The sequence below is a fragment of the Lynx rufus genome, unplaced genomic scaffold (genome assembly GCF_022079265.1).
Source record: "Lynx rufus isolate CCGP_SWC_20201006 ecotype Redwood Valley unplaced genomic scaffold, mLynRuf1.p SCAF_2, whole genome shotgun sequence".
NCBI classification, from domain to species: domain Eukaryota; kingdom Metazoa; phylum Chordata; class Mammalia; order Carnivora; family Felidae; genus Lynx; species Lynx rufus.
The window spans coordinates 33974173-33997433 of record NW_025814834.1 but is presented as its reverse complement, the minus strand read 5'-3'; the positions used below and the strand labels follow the sequence as shown (position 1 = coordinate 33997433).

The 23261-nt window shown below is 36.6% G+C and overlaps 1 protein-coding gene across 1 annotated transcript in view; it reads right to left on the bottom strand.

Annotated features, from left to right (window-relative positions):
* The window catches only part of ALS2 (alsin Rho guanine nucleotide exchange factor ALS2), a 72244-nt gene that overhangs the window by 36259 nt on the left and 12724 nt on the right, over nucleotides 1-23261 (bottom strand). The window contains exons 2-11 of the mRNA XM_047084861.1: nucleotides 22068-22150; nucleotides 20702-20856; nucleotides 16651-17567; nucleotides 13199-13556; nucleotides 11546-11714; nucleotides 10115-10211; nucleotides 7844-7921; nucleotides 4905-5087; nucleotides 2609-2780; nucleotides 226-406 (exon numbers count right to left, since the gene is read on the bottom strand). Of these exons, the coding sequence (XP_046940817.1) occupies nucleotides 226-406; nucleotides 2609-2780; nucleotides 4905-5087; nucleotides 7844-7921; nucleotides 10115-10211; nucleotides 11546-11714; nucleotides 13199-13556; nucleotides 16651-17567; nucleotides 20702-20856; nucleotides 22068-22087 (2330 nt within the window). The 5' untranslated portion in view covers nucleotides 22088-22150. The remainder of the gene's footprint in view (nucleotides 1-225; nucleotides 407-2608; nucleotides 2781-4904; nucleotides 5088-7843; nucleotides 7922-10114; nucleotides 10212-11545; nucleotides 11715-13198; nucleotides 13557-16650; nucleotides 17568-20701; nucleotides 20857-22067; nucleotides 22151-23261) is intronic.

Here is a 23261-nt window from a genome sequence, read left to right as displayed (position 1 = left end):
TAAACTATAGAAGGAAATATAATTATTTTTAAGACTCTTTCCCCTTAAAGAAAACTAAAATTTTAGCAATGCAGAACTATAGTTGGCTTAAGATTAAAATACTGCTTTGCAATTTCTATTACCTTATATCACTGTCCCTAATCTAGTCTCTTCTGATTAAGGAGCTGTTCTCCTTGGCAGAATAACCCTGCAGAGATTGAACATGACACGGGACTGGATACTTGCTCTGTATAACTATCCAAGAAGAGACTTGCATGCTTCAGAATGACCAAACTCCTGGCTTCCTTTATCCCATGAAGGAAGCTGCTCAGTGAGGCTCCATGCTGACCAATTAGGTAACACAGCTTGCTGAACCGGCTCGCCACCTCCTGCAACAGCTGGACTGTACTTGCAGTGCCCAAATTGTCTGTAACAATATGATGATGATGACATAACCTGAAGACTCATTACCTGAATACTTTCTTATGATCAAGATTATGAATCCTCCTTTTCTAAAAATACTTAACATGTTGAGACGTACTCTCAACTGTGGAACTCAAATAATCAGTGGTAAAGAAAGCAACTTCAGAGATCATAGAATCCAGTCATTTGAAAAACTTGTTAAAAATATATTCACAGGGATTCTATAGATTCTGACTCAGTAGGCCAAGGTTAAGATCCCAGGATGGATATATTCAGAAGAAAAGCTCTCCAGGGTATTTTGAAGACCAGCCAAATTTGAGAACCACTGAGCAAATCCAACTCTCCTCTCATTCTGAAGAGAAGTAATCTGAAGCCAAGAAAGGGGAAGTGAATTATCCAATTTCACACAACTGGAAAGTAACAGCTAGGAATCAAACTCACTTTTGTAGTTATATCTTGGTTAATATTTTCAACTTTTTGTACTGACTTCTGCTCTATTGCTCCTGGGACAAGCCCAACACTTCAGTGCAGAGAGGTCAATCCCCCAATCAGACTGACCAGATTGCTCTGAACTTTATACAGGGCACCAGGAGATTATTTGCTTTTTCCCAGTCCAAAGTTCCTAGTTTCCAGGACATCTCTCTAAGCACTGAGGCTGATGAGCAGACAAGGGAAAAACAATAAAGAAATCAGGAATCAGGACAAGGACAAGGATGATTTCACTTTTCTTTTAGAGCAATCCAGGAAGCTTCCAGCTTAGATTGCTGCTTTTCCCCTGCCAAACTCCTGGGATATTAGGCCCACCCACTGGAGAAGAATTTATAGAACAAGCACTCTACAACACTTAAAAAGGCAAAACATATCAAAAACTAAAATAAACAAACTGGGGCGCCTGGCTGGCTCAGTTGGAAGAGCGTGTGACTCTATGTGAGTCGTGAGTTTGAGCCCCACACTGGGTATAGAGATTACTAAAAAATTAATAAACTCAAAAAAATAATAAAATAAAATAAACCAAAACCAAAATAAAACAAAATAAATGCAGACAGTCCCTAACTTACAAAAGGGGGCATTCTGAAAGACCATAAATTAGTTATTTGAAAAAATAGTGGTTTTCCCATTATAAAATGGGCTGACCCACACAAACCAATGTCAACCTAATGTGGAAAATCTGATGTGCTAATAAGGCAGAATTTAAGTATCACAGTTTTGACCTGAATTCTAGGTCCTCAGAGAGGGTCAAGGATTGCAGGAAAGAAAAAGAAAAGTTCCTCTCTGTTTTCTATGTGCAGGGCCAAACTTATAAAAATTTTTGAAATAATGAAATTTGATCTTCAATAGCCACTCCCCCCACCTCCATTTTGTATTCCTCTCTAACCTCCTAGAAACTCCCGGGATCTAGTGTACATGGACAGTAGCCCCCCCTCTAGAACTACTGTAATCCATTTCCTCTGTATTATCTCTTCATCTCCAATCCCTCCTTGTTGACAACTAAGAAAAGAAATCAGATTTAGCCAATTCGTAGTAATGTGGGATAAGACCCTGAACACTCTTATCCACATTTTAAGACACTACTTGTAAATCTAAATGAATCTCTACTTGGTATAATTCTAAGAACTAGAACAACAACAACAAAAAAATTAAAAATTCAGGTAGTCTAATGTAAGCTATCTTAGGACTCATGGGGCTAGAAGTGTTGTTTAGAAGTCTAGTTCCTAGGATCAACTTGCCCAAAGCTGTTCTGCTTCTCTGCCATGAATATCCTGAAAGTGCCACATCTTACTTCCACAAGGACAAAGAGCTGTGGGAGTGGTAGAATACTTAGGGGCAGCTGGGCTACTGACAAAGTGCAAACAGTTTGTAAGTTGTTGACTGCCTGTGTATAAAAATAAGAGAATGGACAGGGCGCCTGGGGTGGCTCAGTTGGTTGAGTGTCTAACTCTTGGTTTTGGCTCAGGTCATGATCTCACAGTTCATGGGAACAAGCCCCACGTCAGGCTCTGCACTGACAGCGTGGAGCCTGCTTGGGATTCTCATTCTCTCTCTCTCTCTCTCTCTCTCTCTCAAAATAAATAAATAAACTTAAAAAAAATAAGAGAATGGAAAGAAAAGAATAAACCATGACTCAAGAAGTTTTTTTTACTTCTGACACAGGAAGAACAGGTAAGAGTCCTGATAACTGAGGGAGTTCAGGGGAGATTCTACTTACCTAAACTAAGAAGAGGCCTGAGGATGTGAGATTTGATGTCACTTAGTTTTGAATAGAACCGTCTTTCTGTAGTAGCCAACTCATGGAGACTGGCAATATATCCCATAACATTTTTGTCCACCAAAGCTAGATAGCTATCTTTTCCTGCTGTCACTCTGCTTATATATCCGAGCTGAAACAGAGAATAAAAAGATTAAAGGTAAAATATAATTTACTAGCAGCAATTTGGGTGCTAACACTGGCTAATATCAGCTAGCAAGAGCCAAATGGGAAATATTCAGGAATTTTGCAAGTTAGTTATTAAACTACTAGTAGCTTGAAATTAGCAACAGTAAAATTACCAAAAACAAATTGGCAAACACTACAAATCACGGCTGATTTTTTTGTTTTGTTTTGTTTTACAGCTGGTTAACCAGTACAACACTGTTATATATGTATATCTGGACCTATACACAACTATATATATCTATGCTTTTATTTATTGCCACAATATCTTTTATTTCACATTACACGTGTTTAGAACCACAGACACCCTAAATATACAAAGATCCAAATGTCAGAGATACATGTCTCAGGAACCTTCTTTTTTTTATGAGATAGGATAAACGAAAGCAGAAAAGATCTCTATGCTAAAATATTAAGGGTCTAGAAGTTATCTTGTATCTTAAAAGTACAACATAATGGGATTTTCTTTAAAAGGGACTTTTTGTCATTATTTACCTATTACACCACTAAACAAAAATAATGAATGCATACACAGATCCCTACAAACCAGGCCACCAAGCTGCAGACCCAATAAGCTACTTAATGCCCCATGGTAACTAAAAATACATGTTAGAGCCTTGTTCGTCTTATCAGCCTATTTCATCATTTATCCAGACTGAAATTTTTCATGGGGAATGTGGAGCCAGGGCCAACAACTACAAAGAGTCAATTAGTATGTCTCAAATAAGAGGCTATATATAGGTCAGGAGCCAAATCTTGGCCAGTGTTACCTTTCGTAAGAAACATGTTGTCCCTATACAATCATAGCTTATACATTTAGTCAAAAAAACAAACATGAAAGATAAAAAAAACAATCCGTAGGATATATTATTCAGTACGAATAAGAAACCCAGAATGTACTAGCTTTGAGGGTTAATTCCCTTACAGCATTATCACTTGGAGGATGTGAGTTACTTTAATGAGGAAAAAGAAAACCAGAAACATGCCAGTGGTTTGTTTATGAAAAAGGGATAGGAAGTAGGAAAGCAGAGAAATCCAAATGAAAAAGAAGGGAGTAAACAGCAGTAAATAAATGAAAAGTTAACAGAGAGGGAAGGAATGGGAAACAGAGCACTGCTGGTAGTTGTTGGGTCTGCCATGAGCCCACCATGGGCCTGTGCAATTTTTACTTCCCGTTTACAATTAAACACTCATTTCTTGGGGCGCCTAGGTGGCTCAGTCAATTAAACATCCAACTCTTTTTTAAGTTTGTTTATTTTGAGAGAGCTCAGAGAGAGAGAGATAGAGAGAGAACGAACATGGGGAAGAGGCAGAGAGACAGGGAGAGAGAATCCCAAGCAGGCTTCACACTGTCAGCACAGAGCCTGATGCAGGACTTGATCTCACGAAGCACGAGATCATGACCTGAGTCGAAACCAAGAATCGGACGCTTCTACCGACTGAGCCACCCAGGCGCCCCAAGCAACCAGCTCTGGATTTTGGCTCAGGTCATGATCTTACGGTTCAAGGATTTGAGCCCCGCATTGAGCTCTGCACTGGCAATGTGGAGCCTGCTTGGGATTCTGTCTCCCTCTCTCTCTGCCACTCTCTCTCCTCTCTCTCTCTCAAAATAAACAAAAATAAACTTAAAAAAAAAAAAAAAACTTCTCTCTCCAATTCTATTCTAATTTACCTCTGAGAGCTCCATGAATGCAGTCACGAAATTTTATTATGAAATATACTTTTTGATATTCCTACAAGAGTGTTAATTCAACAAACATTTATAAGGGACTTGCTGTTGAGAATACAGCAGTAAGCGAGAGAGCTTAAAATCTCTCCTCTTAGGAATCTTACAGTTGAGGACAGAAAATAAACAAAAAAAGCAAATTATATAGGTTATTCGATGGTGATAGGCACTGTGGAGGGAAGTAAGTCAGAAAAAGGAGATAAGGAGTAAAGGGGGATGGTAAGGGTTTCCAATTTTAAATACAGTAGTGAGATACTTAATAATAGGCATACATACAAATAATAACAAAAACAAGACTGCCCATGTGTTACAGAATGTGGGCCTTAGGATCCAATTCCTGTTCACCTTACTACAGGAGAGAAGTACTGGAGTCTTAGTACCACTGTGATTCTCTGGAAGGTTGTCAACTTCTGTAGGGTCCTGTCGGCCACTATAATATAACCCAGGTTGGAAGTCTTCTGTATCCACTAAAAACAGGGAATAATCCTGGCCTGCAGCTACACTCCAGACTCCATTTTCACTGTTCACCTGTAACAACAGCAAGAAATTATCTGATAAGAGAAGGAATTAAAGAGAAATTCAGATCTACCAGAACTGAAATGTCAGGTTAAACAGGTGTGGTGCAAAGTCACTCACACCTCAGAGGGCAAAACTCACCCAGTGATGTGCCTGATCAATTGCAGCACAGATGCAATCCCTTGTTCAGCTTTTATTTTTTTTAAATGTTTATATTTATTTTTGAATGCAGAGCTGATGTGGGGCTCAAACTCATGAGTTCATGACCTGAGCCGAGGTTGGATGCTTAACCAACTGAGCCACCCAGGCACCCCCTCAGCTTTTAAATTTAGAACTGGATTGTTTTTATAAAAATCTGAAAAACTGGAATTTAAAAAGGAAAAACCATAGATCTAATTTTTAATAGTTATTTGTGGGAGTCCCCACAGTTCTTAGCCTATATTACAATCAGGAGGCACAGAAACTTCTAGAGCCCTATTCTGACAGCTACGACACACCTCTGTCCATTCACATTGAACCGTGTACAAAAAAATCAAGACAGAAAGAAACAATCTAACAAGACAAAATTCCACTCTAACCAACTAAACCCTTGAGCGCTAAAATTCAGTTTTCCCACTTGGAACTCACTACCTCTCAGATGTGACTTCACTGTACCAAGCCCCAGGATGTTGGAACAGGCAGGACCCCTTAGAAGCCCATCTACAGGGATCCCCGAGACCAGGGGTTCTCAATAAGCAGTCTTTGCAGAGCAGCAGCGATCACCTACAACCTGTTAGAAATGCAAACTCTCAGGCCAACGAGCTACTACTGGGGGTTAGACTCAGCAATCTGGTTTAATACACTCTCCAGGTGATGCCAATGTGTGTAGAAGTTTGAGAACCCCTGTCTTAAACCAATGGTTTTCAAAGCTTAGGATTCCACGTAGTGATTCAGGAGCCACCATGGAAGTGCAGGTGCCAGCACTCTGTCCCCATTCCCCCTCCATCCTTCAACTAAAGTAGCTCCATGTTTATCCATTCTATGTATGGGATTACACAGAAGATTTCATTTGAAGAAAGTGTTCTATGAAAACTACTGCCCCAACCTCCAGCCCCAGCTTTAGCTGTGATTTCTATATTGATAAGCAAAAATCCTCTAATCTGTTGGATTCTTTGTGTCTAGATGGGCTCCAAATCCTAGGTGATTAGGTGACTGTGTGAGTGTGTGTGCATGTCTCTACTACTTCACAGCCATCTTCTTCCAGCATGACACCATCTCCTCAAATCCAGGCTATCCAAATAACGGGCTTCCTGTTAACTTTGTAAAGAATGGATTAAAATTTCTGCAGAAGAGTCCTCTTTCTAGTCTCTAATCAAAACTAATTCAGATCTCATTCTACCTTGACTCTTAATTCACAAATTAAAACAACTTCAGAATGTCTTTCTCATCTTTCCCATAAATATAAAACCAAAATCCCGGTGATGTAATTTTTATATGTACAGTTAATGAGTAACAAAATTAAGATCTTATTCTCTCTTGTCTAACTGTATAGTGTTAAGTAAAAATTTGATTTCCAGAGCGTCTCCATTCTATGTTACAAAACTTTCCTTGGTAAGAATAAATGCACATTCTGCTTTTCTGAAATAAAAAACAGGGAACAATGATAAGCCATATTTTTTTTGTTATAAAATATCAGTAATTAAATAGCTTACCACTGAAATGTTCTATACTGAAAACATTTAAGATTGGAACTAGGAAGTAATAACTGTTCCCTAATGTTTTATTTAAGTCTTTCCCTCTCAGTGAAATGAAGTGCACTAGAAGGAAAGGCAGCAAATAAAAGTCTTATGAAGTGATAGATGCACCAGACACTCTGAAAACATGAATTATTGGAATATGTATTATCTGTAGTTTACATGTGAATCATGTTCCTGAAGTTGAAGGAACCATCCTTTTTATAGTCCCTCAGTGGAGGGAGCATGTCTTGGGACGGGGGAGATAGCACAATCAAACTACAAATATATAAGGAATTCCATATTCCATTCTGTTAGGCTATCACTATGTGTACTCCTCGCCCTCTACCCTTCAAAAAACAAACCAACCTTGCATAAGGAGTCAATACCATTAAAAAAAACAAAAGGAACCAATACTATTGATGAGAATTTAGTATAGACACTCCTCTAGAATTGCATCACAGGAACTAGATAGAAGCTACCAATCTCCGAACAGCATTACATAAACTGAAAACTAAAACCAATTCATACACAGTGAAGAAATCATCCATACTTTTAGCTTCACTACAGAAAATGAAAAGATTTATAAAAAGGTTTTACTACTATGACTATGTGTGTAAGAAAAACCAAAAAAATACCACCACCATAACGTTATATAAAAGTCAAACTTAAGTGAAAAGTCAGAGAGTAATAAGCATTATTTGGTAGTGTAAATCTCAAAAGTCAACATCACAATCCCAGAAACATTTGTTTTAAAAGAAAGAACTTTTCATTTTTATTTTTAAATACAAAAAATTATGAATATTCAAAGTACAATGGAAGCTAAGAACAAAAGAAATATAAACATATTATCTAAAAAAAAAGAATATTTAGCCTGAAAATAAGGGGCTTCATGTTTTTTAAAAAAAAAAAAAACTTGAAGTACATGAAAACAAATTTAGATTACAAATATAAAATCCTAATTTTTTAAAACACAAAATAAAGAAATATTAAGTGTTATAACTTAGAATTCTGAAATAAGTTGCTATAAAAAAATCACCAAGTTCTCAAAAGTACCTTTGCAAGACGAGGAACTGTTGTTGGAAAATCATAATGCCCAAGTTGACCAAAGGTATTGCTACCCCATGAGTAAACCTATTAGAAAATCACAAGAAAGTAGGTAAGAGTTGTAAATCTGATTTTGCATGTCAATTCTGAACCTCTACAACATATACATGTGTATCTATGTATATATACACACACCAATAGTTACACATATACTACTTTCTTCTTTAAAATAAGAGATACTGAGAAAATTCCCTTTTAAACAAGACCAGAGATAATGAGCAAACAGTACACTAGAAGACAAAGTCCAAGGGTTAAACAACAACTAACATGTCTCAAGTGTTTACTACCTGCCAAGTATTGTCCTCAACATTCTCTTTGTATTAACTAATGCTTAATTCTCATGACAATCCTTTCTTTACCAATAAAGAAACTAGCTCAGAGAAGTCACAAATTTATAAGTGGCAGAGCCAGGATATAATCCCAGGAATTGTCTTACACTGCCTCTTACAAAGAAAGTGATAAAAAATACGGGTCAGTGCTATAAAGAAAAATTAATCATGATTTTTTTTTGTAAGTTTATTTATTTTGAGAAGGAGAGAGAGCATGAGTGGGGGAGGCACAGAGAGAGAGAGAGAGAGAGAGAGAGAGAGAGAGAAAGAATCCCAAGCAGGCTCCACAAAGTCAGTGCAGAGGCCTCCTCAGGGCTCGATCTCACAAACCGTGAAATCATGACCTGAGGGGAAACCAAGAGTTTGACGCTTAACCTACTGAGCCACCCAGGCACCCCAACGATTCTTTTTTCTATAGATAGGAATACTATGACATAACTAGAACACCTTTTCATATATGAAGAGTCACTGCAGGAGAAACACAAGTACCTATGTTCCACTACAGACAAAAGAAACTGGATTACAGTGCCTATGTTTAATGAAAATGGTTTTGCTTCTTCTGGTTTTAAAAGCAATTCATGGTCACTGTACAAGACTGTCACAGTACAAAGAAAAAGTGAATGGATGTGTTTATTTAATGCTATGCACTGATATTTTTCTATGTCAGTAAATATAGAGCTACATCAGTCACGATAACTACATAGAACTCTACTGTGGGTGTAGTTTATTCAATTACCTAATGAAGTAAACATAATAATTTCTTTCCAATTTTTTAATATAAAAAATTGAAAATCCTTGAATATATATATTTGTGTAAATTTATTTATTTCCTTAGAATAAATTCCTAAGCAAAGAAGTCTGGGTCCATGAATCTCCACATTCTGATTTTTGATACATACTAACAAACTGTCTTCCAGCAAGGTCCAATGTATGTTCTTGTCAGCACTGTATCTTTTTCCTACATCCTCACCAGCACACAGTATTAAATACAATCCTTGCTAATCTGACAGGTAAGAAAATATTTTGCTGTTGTTTTAATGTATATTTGTTTACTAAGTGGTTGACCATCTTTTTACTCATCGCTGGTCATCTCTATTTCTTCTTTTATGAATGGAATATAAATCTCATTCGACAATTTTTCTTTAGTATTAGGTAGTAACATTTTATCATATATGTTACAAATGTTTTTTTCCAGTTTGTTATATATCTTAATTTTGTTTGAGGTGTTTTTTGCTACTTACACGGTCTGAATTATCACATAGTCTAACATATCTTTACTTTCTAATTTATGGTTTTGATGATCACGTCCTTTTCTACTCCTGAGGTTACTGGGGGGAAAAAAAACCCACCTAAATTTGTTCTTACACATGTAAGGTCTTGCAGGCTCTGTGCTATCAATCCCGTGAACCGCGAGATCATGACCTGAGCCAAAATCAACAGCTGGACACTTAACCAACTGAGCCACCTAGCACACCCAGGTCCCACAACTTTAAAAAAGAAATACCTTTTGTTTTCTTTTCATAGTGTTTTATTTACAGATTTTCTTCATCAAAAAACAAGTAAAAATTCATCAATATCCTGGAAAGTCTTGAGTTCTATTTTTTGGGAAGAGCACATTATGGAAACTTTCTTTGTTAGGTAGACCAGTGTTGAATCAAATTCTACTATCACCCGTGTGACTTTACACAAGCTACGTAACTTCTCTGAACCTCCCTTTCTTTATCTGTAAAACGGAAATAATATAAACAGTGCAATGTAAAACACTACAAAGATCAAATGAGATATAGTATTGTTGCCTGACACACAGTACACACTGAATAAATGATGGTCCAGTTTGGTCATGTTAACCTTCCATGAAATTAAAATTAGTTTTTAATAGTTTGCAGCCTACCTGGGATTTCGCAGTAAGTGCAAGAGAATGGTAACCCCCTGCCTCCAGATAGATTACTTCTTTCCCATCGAGACATTTTACACATAGTGGTTGAAGCCTTAAAGAAAAAATACACACACAAATTCAAGTAAAAAGGCTCAGCAAGAATCTTGACCTTTTTCAAATTACAGAGTAAATGCTTTTGAGTAAAAATAAACATTTTAAAAGAAAACATTAAAATAAAAATACTGGGGCACCTGAGTGGCTCAGTTGGTTAAGAGGTCAGGGCATGATATCACAGCTCAGGTCATGATCTCACAGTTTGTGGGTCTGAGCCCCACATCGGGCTCTGTGCTGACAGCTCAGAGCCTGGAGCCTGCTTCAGATTCTGTGTCTCCTCTCTCTGTCCCTCCCATGCTCACGCTCTATCTCTCTCTCAAAAATAAACATAAAAAAAACAATTAAAAAATTAAAATACCGAATATATATTCAATTTACTTCTGAATAGTATCAGTAATCTTAGATGGTTTTAATTTAATCTCTGTCAATCAATCACCAATTAACAATCATAATTCAGAATGTTAAGAATCAAAAGACTACTAAAGGATTCATTACAGCAGAAACACAATAAAATTTAGGATACAATACAACCATAGAGGGAACTCTTTTTTTTTTTTTTTTTAATTCCACAGTTGCCTTCACTCTGCTAAGAATAGAGACATTTACATTAATTGGCTGTTTTAGATAATCACTCCATATATACACCTTCATAAATATCTGATCTGTTAATTTCATGAGTTCTTCTTAAAACAACAGTTTTTCCTTGAAATACATCAATGGTTTAATATTGCTATTACAGTTATTTTGGTGGCAGCAGAGGAACATCTTTCAAGTAAAAAAAAAAATTGTTGGTTCTTTTTTATACATTAAAAATTTGAACTATTCAAGTGTTCCAATGAAATACAATCTTTTTTTTTCATGTTTATTTTTGAGAGAAAGAGAGACAGTGCAGGTGGGGGGGGGGGGGGAGAGGGGGGTGTGTGGAGACACAGACTCTGAAGCAGGCTCCAGGCTCTGAGCTGTCATTGCAGAGCCCAATGTGGGGCTTGAACTCATGAACCATGAGATTATGACCTGAGCAGAAGTCGGATACTTAACTGACAGAGGCACTCAGGTGCCCCTCAATGAAATACAATCTTATCCCAAACATCCCTTTCTGTTCCAAGATGAATACACATCAAAGAAGAGATGGAAAGGTACACCATGGATACTTTAAGTCCTTTACTGTTACGTATAAATTCAAGACTAACATGACAGGTTTGCTGTTGTTTTAAATCCCTATTAATAATATATAATAACCTGGAGCTAGAAAGGACAGGATTTCCTCTGGAGGAAATGGTGATATAGAGACCTTAAAGCCAACTCCTAATAGTAAATACTGGCAGCACTTACCTAGGCAGAACATCACCGTGCCCCAGCTGTCCTTCCTTCCCTTTCCCCCAGGTCCACACCTCCGTTCTCAGAGAAGGCAGGAGTGCATCTGCTTCTCCACTGTACGTAGGGGTCAGAACCACTGTCCGAGTTTTTACCCGTGCAGCTTTTCTTAAGAGCCTGGGGGAAACTGAAAACAAATCAGAGATGAAGTGAGGGAGTAGATGGGTGGGAAAAAAGATACCATTTTGACCAACTCTTGGTTTTCAAAGAAATACACTAACACGGTTTTTGTGAAGGAAATTCTATGGAGATTTAATAGTCAGATGAGTTTGGTAAATGCTGTCTACTACATTATATCCCCCTGTAGATTCACACACATTAGCATGCTGAAGGCCCTGACAAGTCCTGCAATTAAAACACTTGTTTAAACTTAACTTAGCCCCACTTCCAAGCATTTGGCTACAGAATCCCTTTTTGTATAACATTTAGGTTATATAGAAAGTCTATGTGATATCCTGGGGAACTTGCATTCTAAAGAATATGCTTTACAAAATACTACACTAAGGCTGACAAATTTTTTCCCATTTCAAAACAGAAATGTCCTTTATTTGTGTAGATGAAAATCTAGGGGCAATGAGAATTGGAAGGCAAGACAATAGAAGTGCTCATTGACACAACAGTGCCGTAAGTAAGTGGAAGTGCAAGAAACGGCAGAGCAGAAAAGTTTTAGTATAGTCTAGAAACTTTTAGAGCTTTGCCCAAAATACTGTAAACCAGGGATTGGTAGAGTCCACTGTCTGTTTTGTAAATAAAGTTTTATTGGAATATATAGCCTTGCTCATTTATCTATGTATTATTTATGGATAGTTTTAAGCAACAATGGCAAAGTTGAGTAATTATATAACGCAGACTGTGTGGCCCGTAAATCATACAGTATTTCTTTTTAGCTCTTTACAGAAAAAGTTTACCAACTCCTGGTGTAAACCCAATGCTTCTCAAACTTTAAGGTATACACTAGTCACCTGAGGATCTTGTTATAATGCATATTCTGATTCAACAGGTTTGAAGTTAAGTCTGAGATCCTACATTTCTAACAAATTCCCAGATGCTGCTGTTGTTTCTGGTGCAGGTCACATTTTCAGAAGCAAAAACCTAAATGACTGAGATTCCTGAACCAACTGAGAAACACTGAAGAACCAACTGCTTAACAGTCTTAATATTAGAAGAAGTTTATTGCTAATTGTATCCGAAAATGAAATTTTCTCTTATTGAAGCCTAAAATTATTTCCACTTTTAGGTCAAATACAGTAAATCCCTACTTACCCAGTGGCCACATCTGCACCTTCATCTATCTGGACTATAGGCCCCAACTATGATATAAGGAGGCTATCGCTACATTCGAGAACAATAAAATAAGATTCCTAATAAGGTTCATAAGCAGAAGCAGACATCACACACAAAAAATTAGCTTCTACAGTTACTTCTAAAGCAGAAAAATATGTAACTTTCTTTTAAAACCACCTAAATACCAAAATGAAATAAATTCTGACATTTGAATATGCCAGCTTTAGCAATCTGGAAAGTTACTAATTTATTATAATATAGCACATGATGTCAGCAACATTTTGGATTTACCAAAAGTCAGTTTACAAAACGTGACTATTTCCTTACCTTGGGACAACAACCCAGGGAGGGAGAGTCTTCGGCTGCCTCCCTCTGATTCTTCTTCTCTGATATCCACAAGACTTGAACTTTTCTTTCCTTGCATTGATTCCTGCTTAACCTGTTCTTCTCTGCTATCTTTCAGACCTTCCGGGCCTATGGAACTACTGCCTGCCTGAGTTCCAGGTTCACAAGGGGCTGTGCTATAGAAGTTCATAACTTTCTTAAGGGACAAGGCCCCGGCTTCATATGTAGCAGCCACTCTCACACCAACAGCAGATGCACAAGAGACTACTAGGCTGTTTAGGGCTGAGGTGCTTGTGGTTGGTGGGCTGTGAAGATTAGGAACTGCTTCTTCTACAAGAGGCTAAAATATACACACAAAAAAGTATATAAAAATATAATCTCTTATACAATCAGCAATCAGTATAAAGTTTAACCAAAACCATCCATATTTGCAAACATAAGACTCTAAAACAAAGGTCTCTTTATCTTCAACTTAAAGGTATCCCTTCTTGGTACTGGATTTAACTAATACATTATATGGATAGGAGTACTCAAAATACAGCTCCTTATCAAAAGTACTTCCTTTTGTTTGAGTGTTGTGGTTTTCCATGCTATTCAAACGTAAGCCCCAGCTGCTTTAATAACATTGAGCACAGAAGCAGAGAGGGGAAGAAAGGTCTGGAAAACATAGCCTTTAATATGAGGTGCACTGTGACAGCCCTGGATATATAAGGGTGATAGGGTTAACAATACATAAATTTTAAAAAATATTATTATTGATGAGTTTCAAGAACATTTACACAGATTGCTACTAATACAGAAAAAAAATACATTAAAAAAAGCTTTTCCTAAAATGTTTTATAAATAGTAATTTAGATACAGCATATAAAGGCAAAAAAAAAGAAAAATGTTATACCTCTGACCTATCTGCCCCCCAACTTCTGTTCTTCAGTTCAAGTCTTTCTGCTGCCTCATGGATGTGTTATTTTCCATGATCCAGGACCTATCTAAGCTGACAGATTACTTTTGCTCTCACTATGATAGAGTAAATGTGGTAGGTTAATAATTAAACATTTGGGACCAATGTTCTTTGTGTTATTCACAGCTGTATTTGAAAGTCAAACTAAAGTTTTCTAATATCTTAGTAAAAGCTCAGTTGAAACTTACTCTGAACACCAGTTAAAACTTACTCAAGCACCATTGTTTACTTAAAGGAAAGTCATTAAACACACAAAAAAGCTTTTGGCTTGTCAGCATAGCTCACAATGAAAAATTTCCCTCTTATGCTGTCAGAAGGTCCCAAAGGGTGTATATACACATTCCTCAATTAGTCCTAAATTGAAAGCCAAACACAAACAAAATTTTTAACATCGACTTATGATTCTCTTAAAGGAAATAATTCCTGTTGCCTGCACAGTACCTTAGGTACTCAATACATTTTGCTGAATTAAATACTAAATTCAGAGGAGCAAAGGACTCTTTAAAATAGTCAACAAAACAAACAAATAGACGATATCAAGCAAAAGGTAAATACAAAGCCTATTAATCCCTTGGTGATACAGTTCCCTGATAACTTGCTGAGAAGAACTAAGGTCACTATTTTTACCCTTTGTGTACGAAGGATCGTAATAGAAACAATGATGGTATTTAGGTGACTATCATAGGGGGTTCTTACCAAGAGACCGAGGAAAGTCTACCTTCAATCAACTTTATTGTTCTTACTGGCTCCTCTACTTATATTTAGCAACACATAAAATAAATAAATCAACAAAACAAAAATACATAGCCAGTAATTTTGATGAAAGACATAATTTTAGGAGTCCTGGTCAATCAATAAAATTCAATTGTGAGATATATGCTTCAATGCCAAATACGATTTATTTCACAAAAATGAGACAGTCTTTTGGTTACATCTGGCCACGGGAGAAAAAACCTGTCCTAGACTATATAAATTCCTAGTGAATTACCTGTATGATTGAGATACTATTTACAAAAACTGAATTAAATTTAGTATAAACAGACATTGCCAAAATTAGCATAGGCTACAAAAAATTTACATATTTAACAAAATATATCCAAAGGAAAATGCAATTTCAATAATAATAAAATAAACTGTATACAATTAACTTTTAACTTCAAATTTAATAAATTAGCAGAACGACTTCTAAAAAGTCAAAGTCCAAAATTTTTATAAGCATGTTCAAGTCTAAGAATGTTTCTGTTTAGATTTAATAATACCTTTCTCCAAACAGCTTAATTAAAAAAAAAAAATCGATATCCACAAGATTCAATGAGTAAACTGTGAAATAAAAACTATTTCTAAAAATACCTCTAAGCCATGTTCTTATCCTGACAGAGTAAAGAACACGAATAAACAATCAAGAGGTATGTGGTTTCAAAAACCTGAATAAACACCACAGGACAGTTCTTTTATGATTAGAGGTTTCTGTTTTGTTTCATTTTCTTAGAGTTTTGGTAAAAACAAACCTGAAAGGCTTACACAAAGAGTAAAAAACAAATTATCCTTTTAAAACAATTTGGTTTAATCAGGGAGACTCAAATGTTACTGTATGCTACTGGTAAATAGCTTTCCTCCATTTATAAGTTTTCAAAATGACAGTAGTTTAAATAAGATGAAGAAAATTTTAATGCCCTGCCCCACAACAAAGCCCAGTAAGCTGAAAAAAATTCAAACAATATTTAATGCCAGGAGGTTTTAAGTTTGCCTACAATTGAGGGATCTATCACATAGTAATCTTCCCTAATAAAAAAGAAAAGGACTTCTCTCTACAGTATCTGGAGTTAATACAGTACAGGTGAGATGAATCTTTGCAAATATATAGTTATATTAAAAGTATTCAGAGGGGCACCTGGGTGGCTCAGTCGGTTGAGCATCTGACTTTGGCTCAGGTCATGATCTCTCGGTCCGTGAGTTCGAGCCCCGCGTCTGGCTCTGTGCTCTGTGCTGACAGCTCGGAGCCTGGAGCCTGTTTCGGATTCTGTGTGTGTGTGTCTCTCTCTCTCTCTCTCTCTCTCTCTCTCTCTGACCCTCCCCCATTCATGCTCTCTCTCTGTCCCAAAAATAAATAAACGTTAAAAACAAAAAATTTTAAGTATTCAGAAAAAACAAAACCAAAAACAGTGCCCAGGAGCCCACCAAAATTCAGTATATTTAGCCATGGGAGAAGAAGTACTAGGAAAAAATAAATGAAATTTTGCTACTTATAAAAGAAGCCCAGCATGATATCTTTCAATATCTTAAAGGGCAGAATTTCAACATAAAAAGTAATTCTGAATTAATCCAGGTTTTTCCTTATTTAGCATTGCATGATAAAACATTTATAGTCAAACTCAAGCCTTAAGCATTTTAAAGTTGCCAAAAAACAAAGAAACAAACAAAACTTCAGATGGTTTAACTCCAGAAATGCCTTTGTATTACAAAATTTAGCAGGTACCTGAGATGGCATTGGCTTTTCGCCGTTCTCTGAGTTCTCTCTTACTGAACGATCTGACAGTGTTTGCACGTATTCATTTACTGCTTGAGTATCAGGGTACGATGGTGTATTTCTGGCAGAAGAAATTTCAGTTGTTCCCATGGTGTCTTGTTGGAAGGAAATGGCATCACCTCTCGTGGCGTCAGTAGCAACAGGCACATTATTTTCTACAAGCGTATTCTCAAATACTTCTCCCTGGTTGTCCAGGGTTTCAGTGGAGGGGCTTATGGCAGTGCTGGCCTGGTTTTCTACCTGGGATTCTGACAGCGTCACACCTAATGGGCAACAATGACTATCTGATATAATCACATGGTCTTCTTTGTCAGTCATAGTAATTAAGAGTTGGCTGCACTGGTTGCATCTTTCTGGGACTGGCTTTAGATCCTGGGAAGGGAGGCACTGTACAAGTGCTAAGCTGTGGAACGCACCACAGGCAACTTGTAGCACCACTCGCCCGGCAAGATGTTCCACCTTTTGTGGCTTTGTCACTGGGAAGGTGGTGGTAATGAGACCCAACTGACAACCGGTACCCCATGCCCAAATCTCTCTGCTTATTGACAATGCCAGAGTGTGCTCCTCACCACATGCCAGCTGCAAAATCCTGACTGCTAGCAAAGAACTGGTCTCAGAATCAGAAATGCTGACAGGATTTGGTTCTGGAACATACTGCTGGTTAGCCACTGCACACTGGCCTGCAGAGTTCTCCCCCCACATGTACACTACGCCACTTTCTGTCACTGCTCCATTGTGGAAACTCCCTGATGCCACAGTAACAACATATTGCCCGACCAGGGCATTTTCTAGAATGGGGCTACTCGGACAAATCTCTGCTGGTTCACTTCTCCAGGGAAGAGTCCCAAAGCTGTAGACCTCACCATCTGAAGGTTACAAAAAAAAAAAAAAAAGAAAAAAGGAAGGAGTTAGTGAATTATAACTAGAAATTTTATCAGCAAACTTCTGGCCCCTCTAGGTTTAACAAAATAGGGTTGTTGCTGATTTTTTTTTTTTTTTAATTTTCAAAAGCACAGTTGTAGAGAATTTGGTTCAAGCATAGAATATTCCACAGGTATTCATCTTCTAACAAATATCACCTTGTAACATTCTGAAAAATAATGAGAATTCTACCAACTGGAGGAGGCTACTTTCAAATGAAAATGAAGGGTTATTATTCCTTTCCTTCAGCCTCACCCTACAAAGTCCTAGAATGGATCCACTACAAATGGCTACCATTGTAGGCTATTACAGGAGCAGTTTCCAAGTGTTCGAAGACAAAATAATGACCATGATAAGATAAAATGAGCAGAGAATAAAATAGATACATTCACTAACATCTAAAACATTCACTACTATTTGAATAGGTCAGAGCAGCAGAAAATTATGCACTAGAATAAAAATACTAGAGGTTTATTTTGGCCAAAATTAAGAAATCAGCTTTATACTTCCAGGTCATAAGAAAGCACCAGTGTTAACAAGACATGGTTGTCTTCATGTCGTGTAGAATACCATGTATAATTTTAAATATTACACAGAATATACATTGTATATGATATAGCATTTCTGAGGTGCCATTTGTTTAAAAAGCAAATCGTCACAACAAAACAAAACAAGCAAAAAATCCCCAGTAAAACTATTATTAGCTAGCTTTAGAACAAAGGGCAACTGGCTGGCTTTAAAAGTCAAGTAAAGGGGCCCGTGAGTTGGGCACATGAATGATGAGGACTTGTTTCTGTCCAGGTGTGCTATCAAGTCGTAATCTCTCTGAAGTATTGTGGTAGTTTAGGGGCATGTGCACATGACCTGTATTACCTAAAAAACTCAAATGGAAATAAAGACTTGGCCTTGGGTTTTGAAAAATACTAAGCCACGCCAACTATCCCTCCTTTTCCATATAACCATAGACTCATCCATTTTTTTTTAATTAATAAGGAAATAATGAAATAAATTTATACGAGTTTGTTCCCCCACAAAACAGCAATTGAGCTGATGATGAATAAAATGCATTCTTTATCTTGGGCCTATTATACATGGCAAAAATAGCAAATATATTTATACACTCAAGTTAACTCACCAGAACATCTATGTAAGAAAGAACACAAAAGTGGCTAGAGGGAAGACATGAGCTTTTATTAGGGAATTTCCAGTTTGGATAAAAAATACTGAGAAAATAAGCTCATTAATTAAGTTCTTTTAAACTTTTCTTCCCAAAAGATACAGCAATACACACTTGCAACAGTTCACCAACTCTTTCAATGATTATCATTCCACTAGAACGAGAAATAGTGCACAGAAATATTTAGACAACTCCTCCCTTTTTTCTACCTGGAGTACCTCAAAAATAGTGATTTAATGAAGTGTCCTCACTGAATTATGAGCTAATAGTCAAACTGAATAGAGACAAAGCAGCTTGAAAATTTCCAGCATTCCATGAGTACCATTTTCTCATCTGGAAAAGATACCACTAGAGATCTTTTTCCCATTTCAAACTACACACTTATGTGAGATGAGATCTTTTTTGTAACTTTGACACTTAAGACTAGGACACTGCTTAAACATGAACAATGATAGGCAATTTATATTTTTTAGATGTTTTCCCTCTGTTGTCCCACTTTTAGGTATGATTCTAGAGGTTTAAAGATCACATTCATAAAGGATTCCTGAATCTCTTACTGAAGAGTTAATAAAACAACAAGAGAATTCTACTTGCACATGCTTGAGAACTGTGTATTTTGAAGCCCCTACAGTAGGTATTGAAAACAGTTCACTTTTTTTACAATAAGGCTTTCTCCAAATTCTGGCCTAATAATAATATTCTTATTGTATATCATTACAATGAAAGTGATATAATAAAAAAGAGGCTAGGGGTGCCAGGGTGGCTCAGTCGGTTAAGTGTCCAACTTTGGCTCAGGTCATGATCTCATGGCTTGTGGGTTTGAGCCCCACATCGGACTCCGTGCTGACAGCTCAGAGCCTGGAGCCTGCTTGGGATTCTGTGTCTCCCTCTCTCTCTGCTCCTCCCCCATTCAAGCTCTGTCTCTGTCTCTCAAAAATAAATTAAAAAGAAAAAGAAAAAAAGAGGCTAGAAAGAATTCGATGTGTATCCCATAAAATTACCAAGGTCAGATTTAAGCTTTATTTCTTAGAATTTGTTTTCCCTTAGTTCCTACAATGAAAATATCAAAACATTATCAACTACTTAATAAATGCTTATGGAACAGAAATTTATAAATTAGTTGATGGCAGTCCCAGCTCAAACCAAATTTGCCATGATTGAGTTGGTAAACTGCTATCAAAATTAAAGGCAACTCTATAAACTATAACCTATGCTTCTATCTCTTATAGATTTATTTTATTACATGTTTTTATCAGCTGCTGTTTATGTCTAAGAAAAACTGTACTGAGACAAGACAGCCAAGCAGCTTAAAAAGAGGCTTTGGAATCAGACTCTCTGAATTCCAATCCTGACTCTGACACTCCAATAGCTGTGTGGGCTTGTGGAAATTATTTAACCTCCCTAACCTTCAACTTCCTCATCTGCGAAGTGAGGACAACAACACTAGCTACCTCATAAGGTGGTTGTGTGAAGACTCAATCAGGTAAGACACATAAAGTGCTCAGTACAGTGCCTGGCACGCATCACTGTTTAATAAACGTTAGCTATTATTAGCATTATCATTCTGACACATTTAATGAACAAAGGTCCAACAAAAGAGTTTCTGAATGTTTCAAAAGTTAATTTTTCATGTACTTATTGCTATAAAATTTACAAACTATAATTCTCCCTTTTATTCTAGTTATAATGTATCTCAAATTTAAGAACTACTCTGATTTCTGATAAAGGAAGTAAGGACATATTTTGAAAACAAAAAACGTCTAAGTTCCAACGAACTTCATTAAGAATTCCTGGTATCCAGTAACTCCCTTACCTGACCCAGGTATTGTCCAGTAACTCCCTTACACACCCAGGTATTGTTAGCATTTCAGTTAGTATTTGTGAAGCCACACTTTTCAATACCTTCAGTCAGAAGAACTCCATGTTTCACTCCCAGGGCTGCTTGAAGAACAGTCTTTCCTCCCCAGCCTGGCAATCTCTCTGGTGCTAAAGAACAGGATCCTGCCTGCCAGACATGGACCAGGCCTCTTTCTTTGGATCCTTCTGCCTCTACTGAGCTACAAACATTAAGAAAAACCACTTAATTGTTCCTGTAATTAAAACTGTATTTTGGGGGGATATTTCATTAGATCTGTACCTTTTACCGGCACAGGTGACTGGGTCAGATGGTTTAGCACCTATTTAATGCTTTGCTTAGGACACAGGGGCAGAAATAAAACAACTGTTTACATAAAACGCTTGAGGACAATCTAAACCCACAAATTACTTAACTCTACCTAAGGAGCAAACAAAATCTGGGCTATTTTTTGAAGTTTTAGATTTAATAGCACAAAATTTTAAGATTCTAACTTCTCAATATATTAAGTCCTTGTTTAGATAGCAAAATTACAGCATGTCCCAAGTTGGAGTCTTATTTTAAAATTTTAGTTTTTAATGTGCTAAAAAGTATCTGGTAAGAAGGAACAGTGATCCATATTTTACGTTACACTGAGTAAGCTCTATAATTGCTATTCGAATTTTTAAGAATCAAATTTATACCAGCAACAGTAAAACTCTGCGTGCTTTACTCATGTTTTAGCCAAAGAATTCTATCCATGTGATGACTCTAGTGCAAAGAACATAAAACACACAACTTCATAATAATAACCATACTATAATTGCCTCCCCTTCTAAGAAAGAGGCATAATAAAATACCCTAGATTTCCTTTACACCAAGTTTCCCTGTCTTGCCACTGATGATACTTTTTCATTTTCTTTTTTTCTAGAACACTAGTGCCAATTTTTTAATGAGGCACAGAAACTTTTATGGTTTTATTTATTTTATAATACCTAGGGATTTCTCTATTTTTGCTAGGTAATATTCCTCTAAATTATGATTAGGCATAACCATGGTTTTATGAAAGGAAAGCCACAAACTTAATCCTCCTTTTTAAATATCATCCATGACTAGTTTTCTAGGGATAGAAGATGATTAAAATTAATAAGGCTTTGTCTAAAGATTTAAAATTGTGGGAAAAAATGGCTTCAAAAGCTTTAAGATGATGAAGACACCTCGTGCCTTTTTATAAGCATAAGAAAGAAACTAGCAACAAAGCTGATCATTAATCAGCTTTATTTTAGTATCTTTCTCTCTTTACCAATCAACACAAATGTCACTATTCCTACTTATTAACCACGAACAAGAAATTAAACTGAAGAGAAGCTACACATATGTAGAATCGTTTGCGTTTTCCTAGAAGGATAAGGGAGAAGGAAAAAATGGTTTTACCTTCTCTTCTTTGAGTCCATCGGTCAGGGGCAGCAGCACTCCATCACCAAATCATTTCTTTTTTGCAAAAGGCATATAAAGACCTAAATGGCAAAACACAGGTAAGCACAAAGAGCAATGAAAGAATATTTTGCTACTTCATTTCTCAGATTAAAAAAAAAAAAAAAAAAAAAAGGACAGCCCTCTAACAAGTGCACATTCACTGGGCAATAAATATGCAGTGAAACTATTTCAACTATTTCATATCCCGCCTGCCAAAGTTGAATATCTAGACTGAGCCTGCCCACTGAGCTTATAAAAATGCCTATTGACCACCAAATATAATGTCAAAGGAAGAAAAGACTACCTATGATTAAGATGTACTTTGTCAGGCAACAGGTTTTGGCTTTTAGTATAAAGAAGGAAGTTCAATCTGAAAACTCAGTGTTAAATATTCATTTCATATACATTAAGATTACTTTTAAAATGCTTCTGGAACACATGAACATGTAAATACCAATTGGGAAAGAATTTCTAAAATCTCTTCAGTAATGTTTCAGACTCAGGTAGTTTTAATTTACATTTGTCAGCAATGCACACACATGCAAAAAAATCACACCATTAAAATTAGAATATTTTCTATTTAGTGGAACTAGCAGTATTTTCCACATATCAACCTCCATTCAAAACCACAGTCCAAAGGGCTGGAAGAAAGAAATTTGGATTTTAAAATATGTTTCAGGGGCACCTGGGTGGCTTAGTCACTTAAGCATCTAACTCCTAATTTCAGGTCAGGTCATGATCTCAAGGTTCATGAGTTCGAGCCCCACATGGGGCTCTGCACTGGTGGTGCAGAGCCTGCTTGAGATTCTCTCACTCTCCCTCTCTCTCTACCCCACCTTTGTTTGCTCTCTCACTATCAAAATAAATAAATTAATTAAAAAAATAAAATAGCTGTTTCAAAATCCGCCATTTAATAGTAAAGATCTATATGAAAATTATGGCACGAATATCATGACCCATCAGTTTAGAAACTCATTGTTTAATGAAGAGACAGAAAATAAACAAGCAGACAAAAATGCTCAAAGCATTCAACTAAAAATTCACATTTTTAAGGGCACCAAAAAAAATCATGAAAATATAGGCAATGATGTTTTATTTGTGAGAACCATAAAAATACTCAGGCCAAATGTATGGTTTTTCTGCAAAGGATAT